The following is a 23,586-nucleotide window of genomic DNA, read 5'->3' on the forward strand; positions in this document are numbered from 1 at the left end:
CTCTGTGTCTCTCATGAATAAATAAAACCTTAAAAAAAAAAAGGACAGAGTAAAGGGGAAAGGTAAGAACCCTGAGTCTTGCCTGAAAGACCACGCCCACTGGCTGCCCCAGGCCCAGCCCCCAGTTCTCCTCAGAGCTCTTTTTGCAGAATCTGAGTGTGGCCTCTCTTGCATGGGTGACCCCAAAACATATGCACTTCCTCAGGACTCCCAGATTCCCTGAGGGATCCTGGGGGAGGTTTACAGATTTCCCTAAGCTTTTGTACTGTAACACTGTCAAGCTGTAAGAGTGTTCTGCCAATAACAAGAGGCCTGTTTATAAGCAGGAATATTTTCTCCTGTGGGTGCTGCGGTGATGGGGTGAGGTGGGGGTCGCTGCTATGATGGGGCAGTCTCAAGCCAAGGGAAGGCCTCACTTCCAAGGCGGTGAGCCCCCGGAGGTAGCAGGGAGTTAGAAGCCTGAGGGGCTGTAGGAACAGCCTCCTACTGTCTCCACTCCTAGAAAAGGGGGAGGGGAGACAGCACTGCAGCGACAGGAATGCTGGCTGCTTGGGGTTGGGGGCAAATCGCTGCAATGATGAGGGTCCCTACTTGGAGTGAGTGGTCATTGAAGTGGTCACGAGAGCCGAAGCGAGCTGCAGGGGTCGGGAGGGTTTCCGCAGTGATGAAGGAGTACTTTGCAAAGGAAAAAAGGCTCTTTTCGGGGGAGGAGGGTTCCTGCGGCGATGAAGCTCTGGGATCGCTGCAGTGATGAAAGAGGGTCACCGCACTGACGGAAAGCGCAGCCAGGACGCGAAGTGGGGGGACGGTGGGACGGCTGGAGTCGCTGCAGTGCCGGGGGCGGGGGCTGCGACTGAGCCCACCGCTGCGCGGGCAGCAGCTCCGCTTCCCGGAGGACGGGAAGGGTGGGGCTCCGGGCGCCCGGGGGCCTCGTGGCTGGGGGCCGTGCGGCGGCGGGGCGAAGGGGCGGCGGGCCCTGCACTGCGGCGGGCCGAGCCGGGGCGGCCGGGGCTGGCGCGGGGGCGGCGGGGCGCCGAAGCGGGGGCGGAGGGGAGCGGCCCCAGCCGCAGCGGCAGGCGGGGCCGGGGCGGGCCGAGGGCGGCGCTCCCGAGCGGGGCGGGCCCAGCGCCCGCAGAGCCGACGCCCCTGCGCGGACTCAGAGCGGCCGCCGCGGGAGCCGGGAGCGGGTGCCCGGCAGGTGCCCGGACCCACCCCGGTCGGGTGGTGGCGCCCGGATCTCCGCAGAGGACGCCGCGGTGAGGCTGGGCGGCCCGCGGGGAGGGCGGGGACCCCTACACCCAGCCGGCTGCACCCCCTGAGCGCGGCTCCGTCCTGCGGGGTGGGGAGACGCGGGTGCCCTGGGCCGCCCCCACGGAAGCCCCCGCCCCAACACCCCTCCGGGTCTCGGCGCTCCCCCAGCCCCCTCCGCTCCGGCCCGCAGCCCCGCCGGCGCCCCGGTCAGGCTCTGCGCTCGGGCTCCCGGCCGCGGCCGCCCCTCGCCGGCGGGGACCTCGGGGTGCTGGCCCTTTAAAGCCCCGCTCTCCGCCCGCAGCATCCTCTCCTCGCCGCCCGCGCCACTCCGACAGCTGGCAGCCGCGGGGAGCCCCGGGGGCCGGCAGGTACGGGGGCGGCGGCAGCTGCGGCCCCCCAGCCCCACCCTCCTCCCCGGGCGCCCGCGGCGCCGGTTAATCATTAACCCCCCGCTGCCCGGCTCCCCGGGTAACGGGCCCGGATGCCCATCACGCCACCCGCCTCCCCGCGCCACCTGTCGGGCCCGCGCGAGCCCCCGCTCCTGGCCCCCGGCCCGGGCCCGAACCCCGCGCTCCCGCCCCCCCGCAGGGCGCCATGCCCGGCCTGTACTGCCCCTCCGGCTGGACGCCGCTGCCGCTCACCGACTCCTGGGTGCGGGCCTGCGCCAACGGCCCGTGCCTCAGCCTGCGGGCCCGGCTCACCTACCGCAACCCGCAGCCGCAGCCGGTGGAGGGTGAGAGCTGGGGGCGCGGGGCGCGGGGCGGGGCGCGGGGGGCGCGGGGGCCGGCGAGGGCCGAGGGCCGAGGTCCGAGGTCCGACGCCGCCTGTGCCCCGCGCCCCGCCGCAGGCGTCTTCGTGTACCCGCTGGCGGAGGCCGAAGTGGTCTCGGGCTTCGAGGCGGAGGCGGCCGGACGGCGCGTCTCGTTCCAGCTGCAGAGCCGGCGACGCTCGCAGGCCGCCTGCTGCCGCGCGCTGGGCCCCGGCTGGGGGGCCCCCACGCCCCGCCGCTGCCCGCAGGGTGAGTGCGGGCCGCGCCCACCCCCCCCCCCGCCCCGCCCCGCCCCGCGGCCCACGCCTGCCCGCTGCCCCCCAGCCGCTCAGCCGCTCATGCATCAGTTCATGCCTTTCTTCAACAGTCGCGGACCGGGCGCCTGCGGGGGGCGGGGGAGTGTGACCCAGGCCTGACCTGAGCCTGCTCCCCGCCTGGAGCCTGGGCCAGGGCCGTGGTCACCTCCAAGCTCCCCGCGCCCCGCACGGAGGCCCCCTGACGGCTGGGCTGCGGCATGGAAGCCCACCCCCCTGCCAGGTTCCGTGGCTTGCGCTTCATTCTTTCATTTATTTGCACATTCATTCCTGTACATGGGATTTACCATCCCGGTAAGAGAGACAGAATCCAGTGGTGCTGAGAGTTGGTATAAGCCCAGCAGTTAGTTAGAGACCAGAGGGAACTCTGGATTGAGGCCCCAGGAATGTTCCAGAAGGAAGTGGAGCGGCATTTGACCAAAAGGAAGGGTATGACTCGTGAAGTGCAGAGGAGGGAAAAGGCACTCCAGTCAGGAGCAACGGTGTAAGCAAAGGTCTGGAAGTAAGTTGTGTTGAGTGATGGTAATAAAATACCTCGTGTTTGTAGTAATTTACAGTTGACAGAGTCCAGTCACTGGTGTCACCTCATTTGAATCCAGAGAGGTATGTAATGTAAGTGCTGTTCTCTATCCCCGTGTTACAGGTGTGAAAATAATAGTAACAGCCTCTGTGTGTTGGATGCTGGGCACACACTATCTCATTTATTCCTCACCATAGTTTTTGAGATGTAGTTCTTATGATTCCCATTTCATGGATGAAGAAACTGAGGTTTCTCAAGACGAGACTTACCAAAGGGCAGAATTAAGTCATAGAGCTGAGACACAAAACCTGATCCTGTGTCCTCTCCACTCTATCAGGCTGTCCCCAAGCCTCACCTGGTTGCGATAAAAGCCCCTTTCTTCCTTCTCTTTTCTTTCCTTCCATCTTCTTCTTCCCTTCATTTATTCTGTGAGCATTTCTCGAAAGAATGGATACATGATTACTGTGGAGAAATGAGGCAAAGTAGGGCTATAAAGGTAGCCTGGAGCCAGATCATGTAAGGCCTTGACTGCCGCTGTACACACCTGGCCATTTTTTCTTTAGCAGCACTGACTCCCATGATTCCCCCGGTCCCCAAATAAACCGACAGTGTAAGTAAAATGTTGTGCTCAGTATGCAAGTACAGCTGTATGTCCTGTAGCTAGTTTCTAAGCAGATGACTCCTTCTAAACTCCTCTTGGGTAGGAAATTCTAGAGCTACTCCTATGGGCAGTGGGGAGCTCCGGACTGGGGACTTGTGAGCAGGCTGGGTCCCAGACTATGGAAGATGTCAGTCCATATGGGAGGGTCCTTAGGAAGACAATACCCAAGGGTTGAATGGTCAGGCACAGGCTAGGGAAGAGGGACAGAGGGTATGGGTCCCCTAGGATCTTGGTGGTGGTGTGAGCATGTCCCCTTCTCCTCAGCTCTCCGTTAGCGGTAATGTCACTGCTCCTTTTCCCGATGACAGCCATATCCTTCTACCACCATCCTGCCTCTCCTTCAGCCATCATTCAGCTCATGCCTCCATTCTGCATCACCAACACATTAGCCCCGTGTCTCTCCCACTTTGGAAAGTTCCCGTTGCCCAGGCTCCCCTGTCTCAGTGCCTGCTCCCATTTCCTATTTCCCCCATCTCTCTCCTTCCAGCCCCCTCTGACCCCTTTTCTCACTCATCGTAGGTCATCTTGTCTTGGATCTGGCCCAGGCCCGGTCCACATTGGTGCTGCCCACAGGCCTCATCAATGCAGCCGGCACCATGACAGTGACCCTGTGCAGCAGCCGGGAGCTGCCCTCAAGGCCTGATGGGGTGCTGCGTGTGGCTCTGCCCTCTGTGCTCACCCCACTGGCCTCACCAGGCCCACCTGGGCCCCCCAGGCCTCCGGGGCTCTGTGACGACAGGTTGGGCCTATGGTGATTCTCTTCGTCCCTCCCTCGGCTTCTCTGGGTCTAGTGCGGGTGAGGGGGCTTTGGTAGGGTGCCCTGGGGGATGGGCAGGGTGGGGAAGGGCTGGGGCCATTCAGCCAGAGGGGCTAGGGGCCTTGGTGGTGGCCCAGTGACTCTCCTCATGCTCCCTTCCAGCCCCACCAGCTGCTTCGGGGTGGGCAGCCCTCAGGAGGAAGGGCTGGCCTGGGAGGAGCGAGCTGCCCCTCAGGATGTGTTCTCGGGTCCTGCCCGCTGCCCTGCCCCATACACCTTCTCCTTCGAGATGCTGGTCACTGGGCCATGCCTGCTGGCAGGTGGGTGCCCCTCCTAGCATAGCTGACTGGGGAACAATTCAGGGCTCAGGACTGGGAGGAACACAGGATGAAAAGAAAACAAGGAGCTAAGCCTTAGGAATTTCCAGTTTTGGTGAGGGCCATCCCCTGGACACTTCTACACAATACACACACACCCCTTGGTTTGTCAGTGTAACTTATTTATATCTCACTCTACTCACCAATGGGAAGAAAGATGATTATTACATTGAGAGCGGTCCAAGTGATGAAGTGGAGTTTCCTTGTGCAAGAAGTGGGGGAGGATGCTAAATCAGCAGCTGGTTGATATACGACTGATCAGCCAGGCTCAGAACTGGGAATCCACTTCCCAGCCCACAAAAGCAGACAAAATCCCTCCCTTTGTCCGTGCAAGCCGATAGCTTGGACTCTGAGAGCTGGGTGCGATCAGTCCCGATCCTTGCCCGCATCACCGTTGTCTGGCAAGGTGATATTCGTACTGGCTTGGGGTGGGGCGATCATCCCCTCTCCCTGCCTGCCTCTCCCTCAGGCCTGGAGAGCCCCTCTCATGCTCTGCGGGCAGATGCCCCACCTCATGCCAGCTCTGCGGCCACCATCTGTGTCACACTAGCAGAGGGCCACCGCTGTGACCGGGTGTTGGAGATCCTGCTGCACCCCAGTGGTGAGAGACTGGGGCAAGGGGGCCAGCTCTGACCTGCTTCAGGAACACCTGGGTAGCGTTTTTCCAGTATAGATTTCTGGGTCCCAAGCCAGATGAATCAAATCATCTGTGAGGGTGGGCTGCATGGTGCAGGGAGGCTGGACTTGCAAGGTCCTCCTGGGACAGTGTGACTGAGCAGTTGGGGTCCAAAGACAGGGACTTTCCTAATAGCTGTGTCCCCTCTTCCCTAGAGCCCCACCAGCCACACCTGATGCTAGAGGCTGGCAGCCTGAGCTCAGCAGAATATGAGGCCCAGGTGAGGGCCCGCCGGGATTTCCAGAGGCTGCAGCGAAGGGACAGTGACGGGGACCGGCAGGTATGGCTGCCTGGAGTCAAGGCCTGGCCTCTGACCTCACCACCAGCTGCACTTGTGCACAAGGAACAAATAAGCAGACTCGTGTTATGATGGGAGGAAGGGAGCTGTGTCTTAGCAGGACCTCGTAGTGGCTGCCACCACCATCCCAAAGGGCTGACGAGTGTTATCATAGGAGGGCCCACGCAAGTCTTCCTGGGGTGTATCTCAGAGCATGGGGGCTAGGACTGACAGACAGAGACCAGCCACCTGCCTCCGCTCTTTCCTTTATTCAAAGGACTATAAAAAGGAGCTCCCTCGGGTGTTTTAGATAGAAAAAGGCCTGAGGGCTAGGTCCCGCTGCCAGCCCGGGCTAGGGTTCCACTAAGTCTGGCCCAGGATGACTGGGGCTCCCGCATCAGGTGTGGTTCCTGCAACGACGCTTCCACAAGGACATCCTGCTGAACCCCGTGCTGGTGCTGAGCTTCTGCCCAGACCTGAGCTCCAAGCCTGGGCACCTGGGCACAGCTACACGGGAGCTTCTCTTCCTGTTGGACGGCAGCAGTGTAGCACACAAGGCCTGTGGGGCATGGTGTGGGCAGGCCTGGGGGCAGGGGCGGGGGGTCTGAGGTGGGCTGGGGGGCAGGCTCTCGAAGACACACACACGCACACACCCCTACCATACACACATGCATCTCCTGGATTCCAGGAGCCTCTCTTACATGTGAAGTTACATTCATTCACACTGAATCCCAAACCCAAGGATTCACCTACTCCTCCAGGGGCTGTCACACACTCAGCCTCCCTCACACTTTAGGGTCCCCCGCCTCATCTGACACGCACAGGGCCTCTCCCAGACCACCACCACCAGCCCCTCATTTTCACGCAGCCTGGAGAAGGCAGGCAGTCTGGCATCCCTACCACTGTCCATGGGGCCTGCTTCACGCTGCCCTCCCCGGCCCTCCCCAGGATGCCATTGTTTTGGCCGTGAAGTCACTGCCACCACAGACGCTCATCAACCTGGCCATGTTCGGCACGGCGGTGCAGCCCCTCTTCCCAGAGAGCCGGCCTTGCAGTGATGTGAGTACGGTCTGGGGATTTGGGGGCCTAATGAAGATGTTTCAGCCTGCCGTGACCAAAGGATGCCTTTTCTTCCCAGGACACTATGCAGCTGATCTGTGAGAACGTTGAGACCCTGCAGGCGGCAAGTGGCCCCCCAGATGTGCTGGCCGCGCTGACCTGGGCCATGGGGCAGCCCCAGCACAAGGCCCACCCTAGGCAGCTGTTCCTGCTGACTGCTGCCTCACCCGTGGCTGCTGCTACCCATCAAACCCTGGAGCTCATGAGGTGGCACAGGGGGGCAGCCAGGTATGGGGTGGGCGGAGGAGCCAGGTGCCTGAGACTGACCCCTGCCCCAAGAGGCTCCTGAAGGTCACAGCTGCTTCCCTTTCCTCATCAGGTGCTTCTCCTTTGGGTTGGGGCCTGCCTGCCACCAGCTGCTTCAGGGTCTGTCTGCCCTCAGCAGGGGCCAGGCCTATTTCCCAAGGCCTGGGGAGAGGCTGCAGCCCATGGTGAGCTTGAGCCCTGTTCCCTACTCCCAGGAGTCCTTCCCCCAAGTTACACTAAGCCTGCAACAGAACCCAGTCAAGTCTCGGGGTCTCTTGGCACCCTTGACCAGGACTTCTCCCCCATTCCAATTCCTCTCCTCTGAGATGCCAATCAGGAGAGGAGCTGCTAGTGCTGTTGTGAGGTACTGCAGGAGGCAGAGGTGCGGGGGACATGGCCTCTGACCACCCCCTAAATCTTACTCTGTTTTGTTCTGGTGCTGAGCCACATCCACGACAAATCTTGCTTCATCCACAGGCGTGGCTCAAGCCAGGAGACAGACCAAACCCTGAGGGCTGAGCACTCAGTCCCCTTGCTTATTTCTACCCTTCCTTCCTTTGACCCCAGTCTGACCCTGCTCCCCTCAGCCCAGGGGCTGGGCAAATGGCATCAGCCGAAGGGTGGCCTTCCCGCTCTCTGGGCTGTGTGGCGCCTCTCTCTCCCATGTCCTCCCTCTGGCCACTCCTCACAGCTGGTGCAGGCTCTGCGGAAGGCACTGGAACCTGCTTTGAGCGACATCTCTGTGGACTGGTTTGTGCCTGATGCGGTGGAGGCACTGCTGACCCCCCGGGAGATCCCAGCACTCTACCCTGGGGACCAGCTGCTCGGTTACTGCTCACTCTTCAGGGTAGATGGCTTCCGGCCCCGCGGCCCAGGGGTAGGCCTGGGCTGGGGTGCGGGTGGTAGGTCTGGGATGTCTAAAGTCCCTGCATGTCTTTAAAACTCTTCTTCCACTCCCTGTGTCTCTCCCTGCCAAGCTCTCCTACTGTACCCCCAGCCTCCCCAGAGATGACACTGGGCTCCTCAAGGGGATCCAGTCTGCCCTCTACATGAGGTCTTCCACTGAACTGCCCCAGAAAGTGTTGTCCCTGGCCTTTTCCCAAGGTCATCCAAGCACACAGCCACAGAAGACAGCCCTAGCACTTGCTATAAGAGTTTTGTTGAAATTCACTTGTTTCCTCACATAGTGCCCTAGAGAAAGCACCATCTGGGTTATTTCCTAGAACACTCAGAAACATAGTCTAGATGAAATCTCAGATCCCACCTCTAGCATGTACTAGCCATTTGATTTTGGGTGAGTCACTTCACCTCTCTGAGCCCATTTCCTCATGCTCATTTTTGTTATAGGGTTGTTGTAACTGGAGGTCACAACGTGCACACTCTTGGTAGGACACTTGACATGTAGTAGGAGTTTAAGAAATGATAGTTATTTTTATTTATAAAAAGCTTTCTCTCTCTACAAGAAATAAGCACACTTCCTCATCTTGATCATGAGAGCTATATAATGGAGCGGTGGCCTTTTTGCCTGCCTGCCAGGAAGCTCAGGGCCAAACCTGAAGCTCAGCCACAACAGTTCTATTAACCTTATGATTACCTTATATGCTTCCTCCGTCCTCAGTACTAGGCTTTCATTTCTGGTTTAACTTTATTGCCTCTTGTGGTGAGACATCTTAAATCCTGTTTGGAAAGAGGCAGCATAAAACTACAATCAGGTTTTTCTCCAATGACTGTCCCTCTCTAGGGCCAAGAACCTGGCTGGCAGAGCTTGGGAGGCTCTGTGTTCCCATCCCCAGAGGAAGTCCCATCTGCCACCAGTCCTGGCACCGAGCCCACTGGCACCTCAGAGCTCCTGGGAACAGGCACTGTGTCAGCGGAGCTGTCCAGTCCATGGGCTGCTGGGGACTCAGAGCAGAGTGAGTACCTGGATGCCGCATGCAGCTGTGTTGGACGAGTGGGCCATAGGAGAGGCCAGGGCTGGAATCTGTTCTCTTGCCTCCCAGCAGGTACTGACGCTCTGACGGACCCAGTCACAGACCCTGGACCCAACCCCTCCTCTGATACAGCCATATGGCGCCGCATCTTCCAGTCATCATACATCCGGGAGCAGTATGTGCTCACTCACTGCTCTGCCAGCCCGGAGCCAGGTCCTGGCTCCACAGGCAGCAGCGAGTCCCCTGGTTCCCAGGACCCTGGCTCCCCCGAGGGCACGGCTCCCCTGCAGCTCCCTTCTCAGCAGGGCTGCCGCAGCCTGGCCTGGACAGAACCTGCAGGCTCCCGTTCCTGCCCCCTGCCACCACCCCCACTGGCTTCAGTCAAGGTGAGATTCAGTCCACATGCATTCTACTACATATCCAGCAAATGTTTATTGACTATCTGCTATATGCCATAAATTGTGCAGTGGTCACTATTAAGTCCAGCTGAAGAGATAAATGGGTAAATCTATGATACCATGTTACACACAGTGGTGAGCACAGCAACATAGTAGCATGGGGAGAGTCAGAGTCAAGATGGCTAGTCCTGTTTGAGGGAGTCAGAAAAGCAAGAGCCACATCTGGAAGAGTAAGTAGGAGGTAGCCAGGCAGGGGGAGAAGACATGAAGAAAAACAGAGACAAGTAACAATCTCAAGGGAGAAGTTGGGCATGGGGGGAGATGGCACTGGGAAGGGGGCTGGGGGCCACGAGGACTCTGGCCTTGCTCCTGAGGGTAGTGAGCAACTGTCCACCGTTTCAAAGGGCTGTGTGGCCAGTGGTGTATACACGTATGGTGGCCAGAGCTCTGTATTCCTTGACTGGCGGCCCCCACTTCTTATGTACAGTCTGGGGCCCTGAGTGCTGAGGTGCTGGGTCGTCGACGCAGAGCAGCTCTGGCCGGCCGGAGCCTCTCATCGCCTCCGGGTCAGGTGAACCCAGTCCCTGGCTGTCCCCGGCACCCCTCTCTGGGCATAGCACGAGATGGGCCAGGCCCTGAGTCAGGGCTGCAGCTGGGACAGGGCCCAGATGACTCAGGTAAGGGTTGGATGGGGAGCTGGGTCCTGACATCACAGAGGTCTTAAGAGGTGGGGCCTAGGGTACCATGCTGCCCCTGCCGTTATGGTTGTCTCTCTGCAGGAAACCTGCTCTCCCCAGCAGCTATGGACTGGGACATGCTGATGGAACCCCCCTTCTTATTCTCTGCTATGCCTCCCAGTGGGGAGTCGGCCCCTCCGGCAGTGACACTGCCCCCTCAGGCTCCACGCTGCCACGTGGTGATCCGGGCCCTGTGTGGGGAGCAGCCTATGTGCTGGGAGGTGGGCGTTGGGCTAGAGACATTATGGGGACCTGGTGATGCTAGCTCACTGCCTCTATCACCTCCTGAAAGAGAAGGTGCTTGGGACCAAGCACTCCATCGGCTGACGGCAGCCTCCGTGGTCCGGGACAATGAACAGCTGGCTCTCCGTGGAGGGGCTGAGGCCACAGCTGACCAAGGTGAGTTGCTGGTGGGCCCGGTGAGGGCCCAAGGAGCCTGTATGGGGCAGAGAGTGGCAGAGGTGTCGGTCTGTGTGTCTGATCACCCTATGCCTCAGTTTGATCACAAACAACTGGAGGTGGTTCACCCATACTGACAAGAAAAAGAAAATAAGCAGCGCAATGGAATGATAAAAGTAGAGAATGGGGTTATATGAAAGGTATGCACACCATGAGGTTATATGCCCTTGTGAGCACAGGACCCAAAACTGGCAAGCTTCCTAGCAGCCAAAACAGAGGGAGATGTGATCTTCTTAGTAACTCACAGTGCCTATAACATAAAAACAAATCTGTCATTCAGGTGGACTCCTAAATCAAATACTGAAAATTTCAGTTCTTCAGTGGCACCAGCCGCACTTCAAGTGCTTAATACTCACACATGGCTAGTAGCTACCCTCCCAGATCATGCAGATCTAGAACATTTCTTCACTGCAGAAAGTTCTATTGGACAGTGCTGAGTGAGCAGAAAAGGCGCCACCTTTTATACACCTAAGGTGGTGTATAAAATGTTGTTTCTGGGTGGCCAGAGGGTCTGGCCTGGCTGCGGGCTCAGGGTTCAGCCTAACTACTGTCAAAAGTTGGGGAGTCTGAGCTGGCTCCAGGAAGGAACTGTACCCTGTTCAAAAGTGGACAGAGGGAAAAGCTAGTGGAAAACGGAGATTTTTTCCTATAAGGCTCTCTGTAGAGGGCAGGCGGGGGAAGCGCACCTACTCCAGTTCAGCGTGCTGCTCTTTGGTCTCAGGCCATGCCCGGAGGTCCTGGCTCCGAGCCCTTCAGACGAGCAAGGTCAGTTCTGCCCCCTCCTGCTTCACCTGCCCGGTAGCTGTGGATGCGACCACCAGGGAGGTCCTCCCATCAGCCCTGCAGGTGCGGAGCTCAGGTACAGTCCCTCCTAGGTGACCTCTCAGGTGCTGGCCCTCGCTTCACTGCCTGCCTCCTAGTTAACAACCACCTCCTGTGCCCCTACAGAGCTAGCTGAGCCCCCAGGCACTTCTCCAGCTCCTCAGAGCCATCTAGATGCAACTCTTCTGCCCACAGCTGTGCACTCTAAAGGTAACACTCAAAGTCGGGTGGGGGCAGGGGACAGCCACACTTAGGGACCACAACTGGCACTGACTGGCTCCATTGCAGGACTTCAAGGAGGCTCTCTGACAGGCGCCTGGAACCCGACCCAAAATGGCAACCCCAAGGCTGCCACCAGAAGTCCTCATCGCCATCCCCCCCAGCCTCCCTCTAGGCTCAGCCTGGGCAGAGGGAAGGCCAGAGGCTCTGACAGCCACAGACTCTGCAGCCCCAACCAGGGCCAGGCTAGTGACAGCAACAGTGAAGGCAGCAACCATGACTACTTGCCCTTGGTGAGGACTCGGGAGGTGGAGGGTGGCGCCGCCAAGGCCAGGGCACTGTCTCAGCTCGCTTCTCCCCCCACCTCCTCTCTCCTCAGGTGCGGCTGCAGGAGGCACCCGGCTCCTTCCGCCTGGATGCGCCCTTCTGTGCAGCAGTCCGCATCCCACAGGAACGCCTGTGCCGTGCTTCACCCTTTGCTGTGCACCGTGCCAGCCTCAGCCCCACCTCGGTCTCCTCTCCCTGGGCGCTTCTGGGACCTGGTGTTGGCCAGGGTGACAGTGCCACAGCCTCCTGCAGCCCGTCCCCCAGCTCAGGCTCTGAGGGTCCAGGCCAGGTGGATAGTGGGAGGGGCTCAGACACCGAGGCCTCAGAGGGTCCAGAAGGGCTGGGTGGTGCTGACCTGCGGGGCCGGACCTGGGCCACAGCTGTAGCACTGGCATGGCTAGAGCACCGCTGTGCTGCAGCCTTTGGCGAGTGGGAACTAGCAGCAGCTAAAGCAGACTGTTGGCTGCGGGCCCAGCACCTGCCAGATGGCCTTGACCTGGCTGCCCTCAAAGCCGCAGCCCGGGGTCTCTTCCTGCTGCTCCGCCACTGGGACCAGAATCTGCAGCTACACCTGCTGTGCTATAGCCCGGCAAATGTGTGAGGGCTGCCCATCGCTCTGGCTGGCGCTGTCCAACAGACTCAAGTCACTGCCACCCAGGGCCGGCTTCTCGGTACTGGGAGGGGCAGGCTGGTGTCAGCCTGACCCCCACTGCTTCTCATCTCCTTCCCAGAAACCCCCTGCCCTCACAGAAAGTGCCTGCCTGTGCTCTCTCCCCCTCCTCCCACCCCATGCCCTTTCCCTTCTGAGCTCTGTGCAGTGCAGTGGGAGGGGAGAGAGCCACAGCTCCCAAATCCTATGCAATAAAGTGCCTCTTAGGACTGCCCAAATGAGTTCTTTATCTGCAGTGTGCATGCCCCTCACAGCTTGGTGCAGGCACTTCTATGTAGGCTGCACAGAAGTGGACTTGGTAAGGTTTATTGGGAAGGACACAGAGTCTATTCCCATCCAGAGTCCTAAGAGTGGACTGGAGGGGAAGGGAAGTGGACCTCAGTGGGCTTTCTTGCTGTGCTGGACGCTCTTGGGGAAAGGCTGGGGGCCCAGCCAGAGCTGCAGCAGGATGATAGCATGGCATATGTGCAGGGCAGCAGAGCTGCAGGACGTGGATGGGTATGTGTTCCAGGAGAGCTCGATGAGCCCCAGCACCAGCAACCTGGAGATGAGAAATAAGCTCAGGTTTTGCCCAGTTTCTAAGCCTGCAGCCCTTTGGCTTGCCCCCAACCCTCCACGGTTAGCCTTGGGATGAGGAGCTCCCTGGCCCTTCCCACTAGCCCAGATGGTCCCAGCCAGTACCTGAGCAGATGTGTAAGCCAGCGTGCAGGCGTGGCCCACAGGAGGTAAGGCAGTGTGTGGAAATACCAGACGTAGAACTGGTAGTGGAGGGAGCGGCTGAAGCAGATGCCAATGAAGTTGGAGGTGAAGAGAGTAGAGATGATCTGTATGCAGTGGTCAAGGCCAAGGGCAGGAGTAGAGGGCCACGAGTTGGGATGGGGGCAGGCAGGGAGGTTCCAAAGCAAAGGGGCAAAAGTTTGGGGTCAGATAGCCCCCTGGATCTACATTTCTGAGATGCATACTTTTGGACAAGTTTCTTAACTTCTCCAGGCTTGCTCCTCAATCTAATGTGGAGACAAGAATACTAGGACCACAGGGCCTTGTGAGTTTAAATTCATCACTTACAAACTGAGTGACCTAAGTAAATTACTTAAACTCCTTAATGTCTTGATTTTGTCATCTGTAAAATAAGTATAATAATAATAATAATAATAATAATAATAAAAAGCCTCCCTATTTCAGAGTCTCTTGTGAGCTTTACATGTTAGAATGTATGTAATTCTCTGAGGACAGCATCAGGCAGAGAGTAAGTAGTCATAATGGTAAGTCAAATAATAATATTTAGGATTAAGAATAAAATATGCTTAAATATGTAAAGTGCTTAGCACAGTGGTGCAGAGTGGTGGAGGGAACAGCTCTACTCCATGAACAGGGCCTGTAGTTATTACTGGCACCTCGTTTTCCTTCCCCTGGCTCACCAGCCATCCAGGGCTGACTGACCAGCACCCCAACTGTACCTGGAGAGGGCAAGACTTACCCTCCCATGATTTAAAGGATATGATTGGGTGTGAGGGGCTGCGGTGGAACCTTCCTTTTGGAGGGATCCTTCAGCAGCGACAGGATACTTTCCCCTGTCCTGGGGAGAAGCCATTCAAATATTTATCAAGCCCCCATCCTAGGGCAAGCTTTAGATTCACGCACATGAACTCAACACGTCCCCCAAGCAGGCCCTTTATCCTTCCCCCAACTCTGCCCATGATACTGCTCCCCTTTCTCACCTGTGCCACTTGCAGAAGGCAAAGAGAAAGAGCAGGGTGAGGTGGGCGGCCAACAGTGCCACGTGGAAGGCACGATGCAAGAAGAGGGCCTCAGGGAGGAAGCGCCAGTTCACTGTCCAGCGGAAGAGAAACTGGCGGCCAAGGTCAAAGGAGCGGGATAGGTAGCCAATGGGGTTCTCCAGCAGGAAGGGTAGCCCCAGCACCACCTGAAGACAGGTATGACATCAGCAGAGATGCCCAGACTCGAGCTTTCATACTAATCATCAAGGGGAGTGGACAGAGGGTGTAGGTCTCAGGGGATCCCAAATTCCCCCAGGAATAGCAGGAAAGCCAGCCTCCACATCTAGGCCAGAGGCTGGGGCCAAAGAAGCTGAGAAGGCAGGTAATAACAGAACTTTAAGTTTGGATTCACCAAGTCATAAATGGGCAGAATCAGACCCTCAGAAACCATCCAGTTCAATGCCCTTATTTTAGAACTAATAAAAGTAAAGCCCAGTATCAACTCCCAAAAACCCTGTTAGCTTTGAAAAAGTCTCAATGATGGAAGGAGGCCAGAGAGTAGCCTCCCCTTCATTAGGAAGGAGAAGGGGTAGTGGGGCAGTACCTGAAGAACAGCACAGATGCCCAACTTGGGAAGGGCTCCACGGAAGCCAAATTGTGTGAGAAGAAGAAACAGCAATCCAGGGGCAAAGAGCAGCACATTCATCTTCACGGAGACTGCCAGGCTGGGGGAGGTACGGGAGAGGAAGAGTGGAGATCAGCTCCAAGGCCATTTACCCCACTCAAAGATGCCTCTCTCTCTGACACACACACACACACACACAAAGCAACTCCTCCCCTCCAGGACGGGGCCCACACTCAGAATTCCTGGAAGGAGGGTAAAGCAGCCTGGGAGGAGGCTGAAGGTAAGGGGCAGATACCAAGTCTCTATGCTCAGAGTGAGCCAGCAAATACATGTTTAGAGTATTTAGAATGTGCAAGGACCAACTCCAATAAGAGATGCTGTCTGGAAGGAAAAGAGGATTGGGAAAACAGTGTGTGTGTTGAGGGGATGGGCACAGAGACTTTCTACAGATCCTAGACTTGTTTAGTAGGGCCCTGACTGACCCATACTGTCTGGTTACTCCCCTACTTCCTCTGCTGCAGAAAATTGGGGGATGGAATTGGGGAATTGGAATATTGGATGGAAATACAGAGTGAGAGAAGGGGAGGAAGGGAGAGGTGTTGACCTGAAACAGCAGCAGCCCCAGCCCCAGCGCCGGGCCAGCAGGAGGTTGATACTGAGAAAGAGCAGCGCCATGGCCACTGGGTCATTGAAGAGCCTCAGCACGAAGATGGAGTGGACGCGGTAAGAGGCGCAGCACATGAAGAAAAAGACGAAGGGAGGTACCTGAGAGGTGGGGACAATGGGGAACAAGGTCAGCTCACTAACCCTGAGCCATCCCTACTCCCCAGCACTGACAGTTGGGGCCCCCTGGTCCTGGCAGTAAGGACTCACCTTGCAGGTCTGGTGGTAGATCAAGAAGACAAGCAGTAAGGTGGCCAGGTAGAGCACAGCAAAGATGTGCTGGGCCATGCGGATGTCAGTGCCCCGGCCAGTGGCATAATACAGCCCCATAAAGATGTACACAAAGCCGGCTGGGTACCTGGAAGAGGAGTCTGGGTCAGGCTACCCAGCCTGGTATCCAGTCGGTCGGTCCCTCAGGTCCTCACTGAACCCTGTATCACAACTCACACAAGAGGTCCAGTGTCACCCTGCAGTTGGGTGTAGTCATAGGTGCCGTTGATGACGCCTTCCACCTGGGCCATGTAGGCCTTCCAGTCAATCTCTGTATCTGGAAAAGGACAGGACAGTGTGGTTACTTCCAAGTTCAGAACTTGTCTGCCTCACACACACATTCAGCCCATCAAAACACAGAGTTCCAGCTCTTTTCCAGGACATCTATCCCAACCCCTTATCCAACTGCCTATCTCTGGGTGAATCCAAGCAACTCAAAATCAACATGTTTGTAATTGTCTGTACTTGAACTCAAACCGTTTACTCCAAAGCTGCTCCCCTTCCTGGGTTCCATGAATGGCACCATCAACCTCCCAGCTGCCCAGGTCACAAACCTGGGTAACATCTTTGACACTTGTTTCTTATTTCCAACACCCAGTCACCAAGTCCTATTTTTCATCCTAAATAACTACTATCTTTCATCCTTTTCTGATATTACATACTAAAATTTGGAACTGGGCAGCCCGAGTGGCTTAGCGGTTTAGCGCCACCTTCAGCCCAGGACCTGATCCTGGAGACCCCGGATCGAGTCCCGCATCGGGCTCCCTGCATGGAGCCTGCTTCTCCCTCTGCCTGTGTCTCTGCCTCTCTCTCTCTCTCCCTCTGTGTGTGTGTGTGTGTGGCTCATGAATAAATAAATAAAATCTTAAAAAATAAAATAAAATAAAATTTGGAACTAACATAATCTCTAGCCTCAATAATGCAACAATTTCCCAATTAGTTTTCCAGCTTCCACGTTTACCCCACTACAATATATTTCCCACCCTGCAACCAGAGAGCTCTTCCTATAATAGAAATGTCAGATCTCTCTGCTTAAAACCCTTCAATGATTCCTCAAGGCTCCTAAGGTAAAGACTAAAATCTATTATTCCCAATTCTGGAAGAGGAACCTATGAATTAATGAGGTTAAGTGACTAGTTCAAGATCAGTGAGCTAAGGGTAGAATTGAGATTGGAACTCCATGAGGTTCTAAATTCTTAACCACCATGCTAATTGTCCCCTTCACACAATTTAGACTGCTTCACCATCTGGTCTCAACTTGTACAATCTCATCTCTCACTGCTATCCTCACTTGCATTGTTCCAGCTCTTAAAAAAAAAAAAAAAATTCAGTTCCTCAAAGGAAGCAGGTTCTCTTTTGACTGGAAGTTTTAGTTACAGGATTCTCTGCCTAGAGTGCTCTCTCTCCTCCCCTTTTCTCTCTTTCCTCAACTGCCTTGCTCTTACCTTTCAAGGGGGACTCTAATAAGCCTTCCTTAACTCATCAAGTCTGGCCTAAGTGCCCTCCTGGGTCCTTTATGGCTCCCTGGCTTACTACTATCATGATGAATGATCCACTATCGTTTTCTGCTAACTTATTTTTGCCCAGGCCCATACACCCAGATAGGAAATGTGTCTATTTTTTCACCACTCTACCCCTGGCATCTAACATAGTGTTAAGCACATGATAAACATTCAGTAAATGTGTTGAATTAATTATCTTTAGCAAGAAAGCCTTAAGCCCAGTGTCTAGATTCAGCTTGGAAAGGAGCCCCCAATAAGACCAAAAGGACTCAAGTGGTCACAAAATGCCAGGTGGACAAGAGACTCTGAGACTTCAGAATTGAACAGATGGGAAAATTCGGAGCCAGCAGGGGAAAGGGCATGTCCAAAGCAACAGAGACAAGAAGGAGCAGCAGTACATTAACTCGGACCCAGGTCTTTTGATTTCCAGGCTGGCTTATTTTCTTAGCCTGGCAGGCTGTATGTTCAGGGTAGAGGGCCAATCTCTAGGGTCCCTTCTTCCATCATGGGGGAGGCATTAAGACAGGGTTTGCTTTTGTGGAGCAAGCTCGGGACCTGGGTAAAAATCATGGTCTGCAACTGACGGCTGATTGGATCCGGGGTCTGGATTTCAGCTCCAAATCTGGGTCCCAGTTTGGGTAGGGGGTTCGGGTCCCCCTCCCCACCCTCCCCTCCTCCTCGGCGCACTCACATGCCACCCTGTGAATGACCCAGAAGGTGATGCCCACCTCCGCCAGGCAGAGGCAGGCGGCCACCAGCAGCGTGTAGCGCGGCTCCAGCAGTAGTAGGCGCCGCTCTTGCCAGGCGCGCCGCAGCCATTGTCCACAGAGTCCCGCAGCCCGGGTTGCGGGACCGGACCGGCCGCGCTTCCGAACGCCCGCCGCCATCTTGACGGTGCGCCGCTCGTGTTGGCCCGCCACCCCGGAAGCCCGATCCCTCGGCACTTAGGTTCCGCTGCCCGCGCCGGCCGTCCCAACGGACTGATGCTGACCAGTTTCGCGTCCTATTTTTCTCCATTAAAAATTATTTCTTCCACATCTTTCCTGGTGGACTGCACACTCCGTACGCGCGGGAATAGTCTTACTCCTCAGTACATACTTGGTTCTAGGCACACAGGCGCTAAAGTAGATCGAACGTTTGCTCAGAAGAGCAGCATTCCTCGTGTTCTCCCCTGCCTGGCATCACGCTTCGTCTGTGTTCGTCTCTCCTGGAGGCCAAGACCTGTGTCGCGCGCCTCCTACCTCCTCTCAGAGCCTGCCGTGTGCTCAAAACTGGGTACAAAGGAATCTTTCACTAACTTTCAGGCTTCTTAATGGAAGGAGCCGGGCAGACAAAATATGAGAGGAAGCAGTGATGAGTCGAGGGAGTCCGACACTGTGAGTTTGAGGGAGCAGCACGTTTGGAGGCTTCAAGTTCTCAATGATGTGCTTTTCCCACCCGGAGTATTCTTCCAAGAGCGCTCAGCAGAGGACGGAAGTTCCACGTGTTTCTGTTGAGCAACTGCAGGTGGTGGGCGGAGGCACGAAGACCACGCCCCCGAGCGCTCCCCTCCCCATTGGCTACACTGGGCGCCAAGCCGGGTCCGGAGGTGCCGGCGCTGTGCCGGGCCGCCCAGCAGCCGCGAGCATGGCCTCTCCGAGGGCCCCGGCCCCGGCGCGGGAGATACCGGAGCAGAACTGCTGGTACCGTGAGGTCCAGTACTGGGACCGGCGCTACCGGAATGCCGCGGACTCTGCCCCTTACGAGTGGTTCGGAGACTTCTCCTCCTTCCGTGCCCTCCTGGAGCCTGAGCTGCGGCCAGAAGACCGTATCCTCGTGCTAGGTGGGTAGTCCCCGCGCTGCCCAGCCCAGGTGGAGCTGGCCGGACCCGGCCCTGCCCGCTTTCCTCGAGCCTGTGCCTCTCGGAGGACACCCAGTCGGGAGCCAAGATGCACCTTTAGCCAGGGCAACAGAAGCCAAGAGATTCTTGGTCACACACACACACACACACACACACACCCGCCCCGGAGAAAGACAGTCTTGAAATCAGAGTTTGTAGATATCCTAGGACCCTCGGGGAGACAGCCTCGAGCACTGGGGAGCTCAGAGGACCTAGTTCAAGTCCCACTGCTGGTTGGCTGTATGACTTAGGACGAGTTGTGAACCCGTTCTGAGCTTCAGATTCACTCCTAGAAACGGAACTGCGAGCTCAAGTCGGGCGAGGAACGTTCAGGCACCTCGAGCACGATGCCTAGCGTTTATCTGTTAGCGCCCGTGAGCACCGGAAGCCACTGTCACCTAGAAAGACCTCTCTCCACACTCCCCGCCCTAACCGAAACTTGATCCTGTGCCCCATGTGCAGTGAGCACGAGGATAGCGCCCTCTGCGGTCGGAGGGGAGATTGCAGCCAAGGTTGGTGGGATTGTCCATGGCGTCCAGATAATGCAGGGATTTACAAGGTGGGGGGCTCTGAGAGGTCCAGCTGCGCCCTCAGGGTTCTCTCCCACTGCCAACCTTGGGGACTTCAGTGAAGTTTGGGCCACGAGTTTCCTTCCAATTTAGTTTTTTATTTTGATGTTTGTAAAAGCATGTGTATGTTTAAGTGCAATATTTCATATACATATATATATATATATGACCTCTATAATACAGTATACGTGTAAGGGATAAATAATAAATGTAATGCGTCCAGAAACCCTACGCAATTTGAGAAATAGAACATTCGTAGGACTAGAAAGGAAGTATAACCTAGTGCTTAAGAACTTGGACCCTGGAGGTAGTTAATTTGTGTTGGAATCTTCGCTTATGTAACCTTAGCTGTGGAATCATGAGCAAACGCTTAGAATCTTAGCTGTGGAATCCTGGACAAAACACCTACATTTCTGCAACTTCATTTTCTCAGCCTTAAAAAAAAATAAGAGTACTTATTTACTGGGTTTTTAAGATGACTGAATATGAAAGATATCTAGGACAATGCCTAGCAAAATAAAAGGCTCCATGTATATTCAAGGTTCTCTGCGTGGTTCCCCCCCAAACCCCACCTCCCCAGAGGTAAAAAAAAAAAAAAAAAAAAAAAAAATCCTCTCTTGAATTGTGTGCTTTTAAACTATTGTATTTATTTATAAATTTACTCTAGATCTATGTTTTTCAAGCTTTGGTGTCCATCAAAATCACCTGGAAAGGTGGATCCTACCCTAAGAGTTTAATTTCAGGGATGGTCTAAGATGGTCTTTGGGATTCTGTAGTTTCAACAAGCCCACAACGGATTCTCATGCTGGTAATTGGCAGACTAACACTGCCTTAAAATCTGCTTGACCAGGAGGTATCCTTTTCTGAATAGAGGGGAGAAATTCTAAAAATCAGAGGAAAATTTTCCTGGCAAGATTCCCAAAATTGAACAAGACCTACAACCTCAGAGTATCCTATGTTACATTCCACCTCAACAAACATAAGTTGAGCACCTGGTGGGTGCTAGGGAATGTGCTAGGCCCTTTCTAACTTATTTAGCCTTCATGACAACCCATACAGGTGAGTGATAATTATTAGAAGATTTACTCTAGGTTAGGAGTCCGTAAACTTTTTCTGCAAATGGCCAAATAGTAAATATCTTAGGCTTTGTAGGCCACTTAGTTTCTATCAGAGCTATTCAGTATTCCTGTTGTACTGGAAAGTAGCCACAGGCCATACATGAGTGAATGATACCTAATAGCTGTGTAGCAGTAAAACTTAACAAAAAGAGGAGGCAAGCTGGATTTGGTGACCTTGTTCTAGGTCGTTGTTTCTGGTTGGATTCCCCAGAAGCAAATCCTAAAATGAGGATTCGTGTCCCAGTCATTTATTAGGAAAGTGCTTGCAGGAGAAATTGGTAAGAGAGTGAGGGAACAGGGAAGGGGAAAAGGCCAAGCAGGATTGTGACCACAGGCAAAGCCTCTCTGAGGATAGTTTCAACCCCTAGTGTCAGAGATGCAAAATATCAGATGTAAACACATGCCAGGATGCCTGGGTAGCTCAGTGGTTGAGCGAGTGCCTTCTGCTCAGGGCATGATCCAGAGGTCCCAGGATCGAGTCCCATATCAGGTTCCCTGTGTGGAGCCTGCTGCTCCCTCAGCCTGTGTCTCTGCCTCTCTCTCTCTCTCTCTCTCTCTCTCATGAATAAATAAATAAATAAATCTTTTAAAAAAAATCTACAAGTAGATAGATGATAGAAAGAAAGAAAAGAAAAGAAAAAAAAAGAAAGAAAGAAAGAAAGAAAGAAAGAAAGAAAGACAGACATGCTAAAACCTAGGAATGCTAGGGGGATCTAGTCAGAGCCCTGATAGTGTCCACTACTGTCATGAAGCAAATTAAGTGGTGAAGGGTGCCATCTGACTCCAGAGCTTCTATTTCTCTTGTTGCACAACACAGATGGGCATAGAGAGGCATCTAGAACTCTGTTGAAACTGATAAAATGGCCACATTGTGAATTAAAGCCTAATGGTCATGCTGATACAGCTAAAGATGGAATGTCACTATCAAAGGTGAGTAGACCTCTTGAAAACTGGGAGACAGTTTAGCATAGTGGTTTATGAGCTCTGGTTCTAGTGTGAGACAGACCTGTGTCCAAATTCTGGCTCTACCACTACTTGTGTGACCTTGGGAAAGTTCCTTATCCACTTAGGGTAGCCTCATTTTCTCCTTTAAGAACATGGTAATGGGGGCAGCCCCGGTGGCGCAGCAGTTTAGCGCCACCTGCAGCCCAGGGGTCTGATCCTGGAGACCTTTGATCGAGTCCCGCGTCGGGCTCCCTGCATGGAGCCTGCTTCTCCCTCTGCCTGTGTCTCTGTCTCTCTCTCTGTGTCTCTATGAATAAATAAATAAAATCTTAAAAAAAAAAAAAAAAAGAACATGGTAATGGGGACACCTGGGTACTTCAGCAGGCTGAGCGTCTGCCTTTGGCTCAGGACATGATCCCAGATTCCTGGGATTGAGTCCCACATCGGGCTCCTTGCATGGAGCCTGCTTCTCCTCCCTCTGCCTGTGTCTCTGCCCCTCTCTGTGTGTCTCTCACAAATAAATAAATAAATAAATAAATAAATAAATAAATAAATAAAATCTTAAAAAAAAAAAGAAAAAAAGAACATGGTAATGGAAATAAGAGTATCTTCTAGGGGCACCTGGGTGGCTCAGTTGGTTAAGGTCATCAGCCCCGCATCAGGCTCCCTGCTCAGTGGGGATCCTGCTTCTTCCTCTCCCTTTCCCTCTGCCCTCCCTCCCACACACTCATGTGTTCTCTCTCTCTCTCACTCTTTTGCTTTCTCAAATAAATAAATAAAATCTTAAACCGTATCTTCTATATGGAGCTACCTTGAAGATAAACTAAGAAAATTCTTATAAAGTACTTAGCATAGAACCCAGTGTTCAGTGACTGTTAGCTATCATTAGTACTGAAAATGGGAGTCAGAGAGGCAGCTTATCCAGGACTGTCCAGAGATCAGAGTACCCTGCCTGAGGGCTTGTGTGTCTAGTACCTATGGCTAGATCTTCATGATAGATGCAGGTGTATGGCTGTCCCAGCTTTGCCAGTATCACACAACTCTCATTCTCTCTCCTTGTTTGACTGTATGCTTCTGATCCTAATTTGGCTTCAATTTGTATTTCCTATGGAGAGAGAAGGGACTGACCAGAGAGGACTGACCGCCAGCTCAATCCCTATGATGGTTGTTTTTCCTATTATAAATTAATGAATTGGTATTTTTGGCTTACACCTCTGTCCCTTGGTGTTAGGATAGCATCCACAGTGCTCTGGGTTCCCATGTAATAGGTTCTTGGATGTGGCTCAGTTCTCAGGGCTTGGCTTCCCTAAAGCTTTACCCAGGATGGCAGTGGTCAAGCCCCTTCTTATTGCCTGCCTCCAGTTACTGAGGCAGTAGGATTGGAAATCAATGCTTTGTAAGCAGGATTGGCTATGTGGTGAGGTTTTGTTCTTTCTTCATCCTTTAGTAAAGTTCTCTTGGAAGATGCCATTCCTGTACCAAGGGAAACACAGGAAGGAAATTTGGGTTTGTCCACAGTTGGGCAGAGCTCTGAGGATATATGAGGTCAGGTGTGGGATGGTGAAGGGATTGTGAGTCAGAGAACCCAGTGAGATTTCAGCTTGAAGTGACTTAGGGTCTCTTGTAAAGCTACCCTCACGTCTCTCATCCCCTGTAGTGTATCTCCTGGGGCTTGTTGTGGTTCTAATGTAGAAAAACATCCACTAGGCTTTCCTAGGCAAGCTAGTACTCTTCCTCAGCTGTAGGGCCTAAGGAGGAACATAGGAA

The 23,586-nt window shown here is 54.7% G+C and overlaps 3 protein-coding genes across 11 annotated transcripts in view; 2 read left to right on the top strand and 1 right to left on the bottom strand.

Annotated features, from left to right (window-relative positions):
* Nucleotides 1-1,182: 1,182 nt before the first annotated feature.
* On the top strand, nucleotides 1,183-12,744 carry VWA5B2 (von Willebrand factor A domain containing 5B2). 5 transcript variants are annotated; one of them, XM_038583527.1, is made up of 21 exons: nucleotides 1,186-1,256; nucleotides 1,553-1,619; nucleotides 1,840-1,984; nucleotides 2,099-2,269; nucleotides 4,035-4,266; nucleotides 4,435-4,592; nucleotides 5,119-5,250; nucleotides 5,481-5,605; nucleotides 6,004-6,159; nucleotides 6,551-6,661; nucleotides 6,741-6,949; nucleotides 7,041-7,152; nucleotides 7,659-7,844; nucleotides 8,709-8,880; nucleotides 8,971-9,284; nucleotides 9,784-9,973; nucleotides 10,076-10,432; nucleotides 11,214-11,351; nucleotides 11,441-11,524; nucleotides 11,603-11,826; nucleotides 11,913-12,744. In XM_038583527.1, exons 3-21 carry the CDS (start codon nucleotides 1,846-1,848, stop codon nucleotides 12,459-12,461), a joined length of 3,759 nt encoding a protein of 1,252 aa, XP_038439455.1. In that variant the 5' UTR covers nucleotides 1,186-1,256; nucleotides 1,553-1,619; nucleotides 1,840-1,845; the 3' UTR covers nucleotides 12,462-12,744. The 5 variants fall into 5 exon arrangements, with proteins under 5 accessions (XP_038439458.1, XP_038439455.1, XP_038439454.1 ...); XM_038583526.1 differs by having other exon boundaries at nucleotides 1,187-1,256; nucleotides 8,968-9,284; XM_038583529.1 differs by having other exon boundaries at nucleotides 1,187-1,256; nucleotides 4,035-4,254.
* ALG3 (ALG3 alpha-1,3- mannosyltransferase) lies at nucleotides 12,741-18,748 on the bottom strand. 4 transcript variants are annotated; one of them, XM_038583540.1, is made up of 9 exons: nucleotides 18,000-18,746; nucleotides 15,984-16,083; nucleotides 15,747-15,894; nucleotides 15,478-15,638; nucleotides 14,853-14,973; nucleotides 14,249-14,454; nucleotides 14,030-14,106; nucleotides 13,212-13,356; nucleotides 12,820-13,071 (listed from the first exon to the last, which is right to left on the bottom strand). In XM_038583540.1, the coding sequence occupies exons 1-9, from the start codon at nucleotides 18,193-18,195 to the stop codon at nucleotides 12,909-12,911; spliced, it is 1,317 nt and encodes a 438-aa protein (XP_038439468.1). In that variant the 5' UTR covers nucleotides 18,196-18,746; the 3' UTR covers nucleotides 12,820-12,908. The 4 variants fall into 4 exon arrangements, with proteins under 4 accessions (XP_038439469.1, XP_038439468.1, XP_038439470.1 ...); XM_038583542.1 differs by having other exon boundaries at nucleotides 18,037-18,170; XM_038583541.1 differs by lacking the exon at nucleotides 14,030-14,106 and having other exon boundaries at nucleotides 12,741-13,071; nucleotides 13,212-13,354; nucleotides 18,000-18,748.
* Nucleotides 18,749-18,836: 88 nt separating this feature from the next.
* The window catches only part of ECE2 (endothelin converting enzyme 2), a 32,595-nt gene continuing 27,845 nt past the window's right edge, over nucleotides 18,837-23,586 (top strand). Inside the window, exon 1 of one of the 2 annotated variants that reach the window (XM_038583539.1) lies at nucleotides 18,837-19,130. In XM_038583539.1, the coding sequence (XP_038439467.1) occupies nucleotides 18,935-19,130 (196 nt within the window). In that variant the 5' untranslated portion in view covers nucleotides 18,837-18,934. The remainder of the gene's footprint in view (nucleotides 19,131-23,586) is intronic. The other variant, XM_038583538.1, reaches the window with a different exon arrangement.

Source organism: Canis lupus, chromosome 34, assembly GCF_011100685.1.
Source record: "Canis lupus familiaris isolate Mischka breed German Shepherd chromosome 34, alternate assembly UU_Cfam_GSD_1.0, whole genome shotgun sequence".
In the NCBI taxonomy this organism is placed as follows: Eukaryota; Metazoa; Chordata; class Mammalia; order Carnivora; family Canidae; genus Canis; species Canis lupus.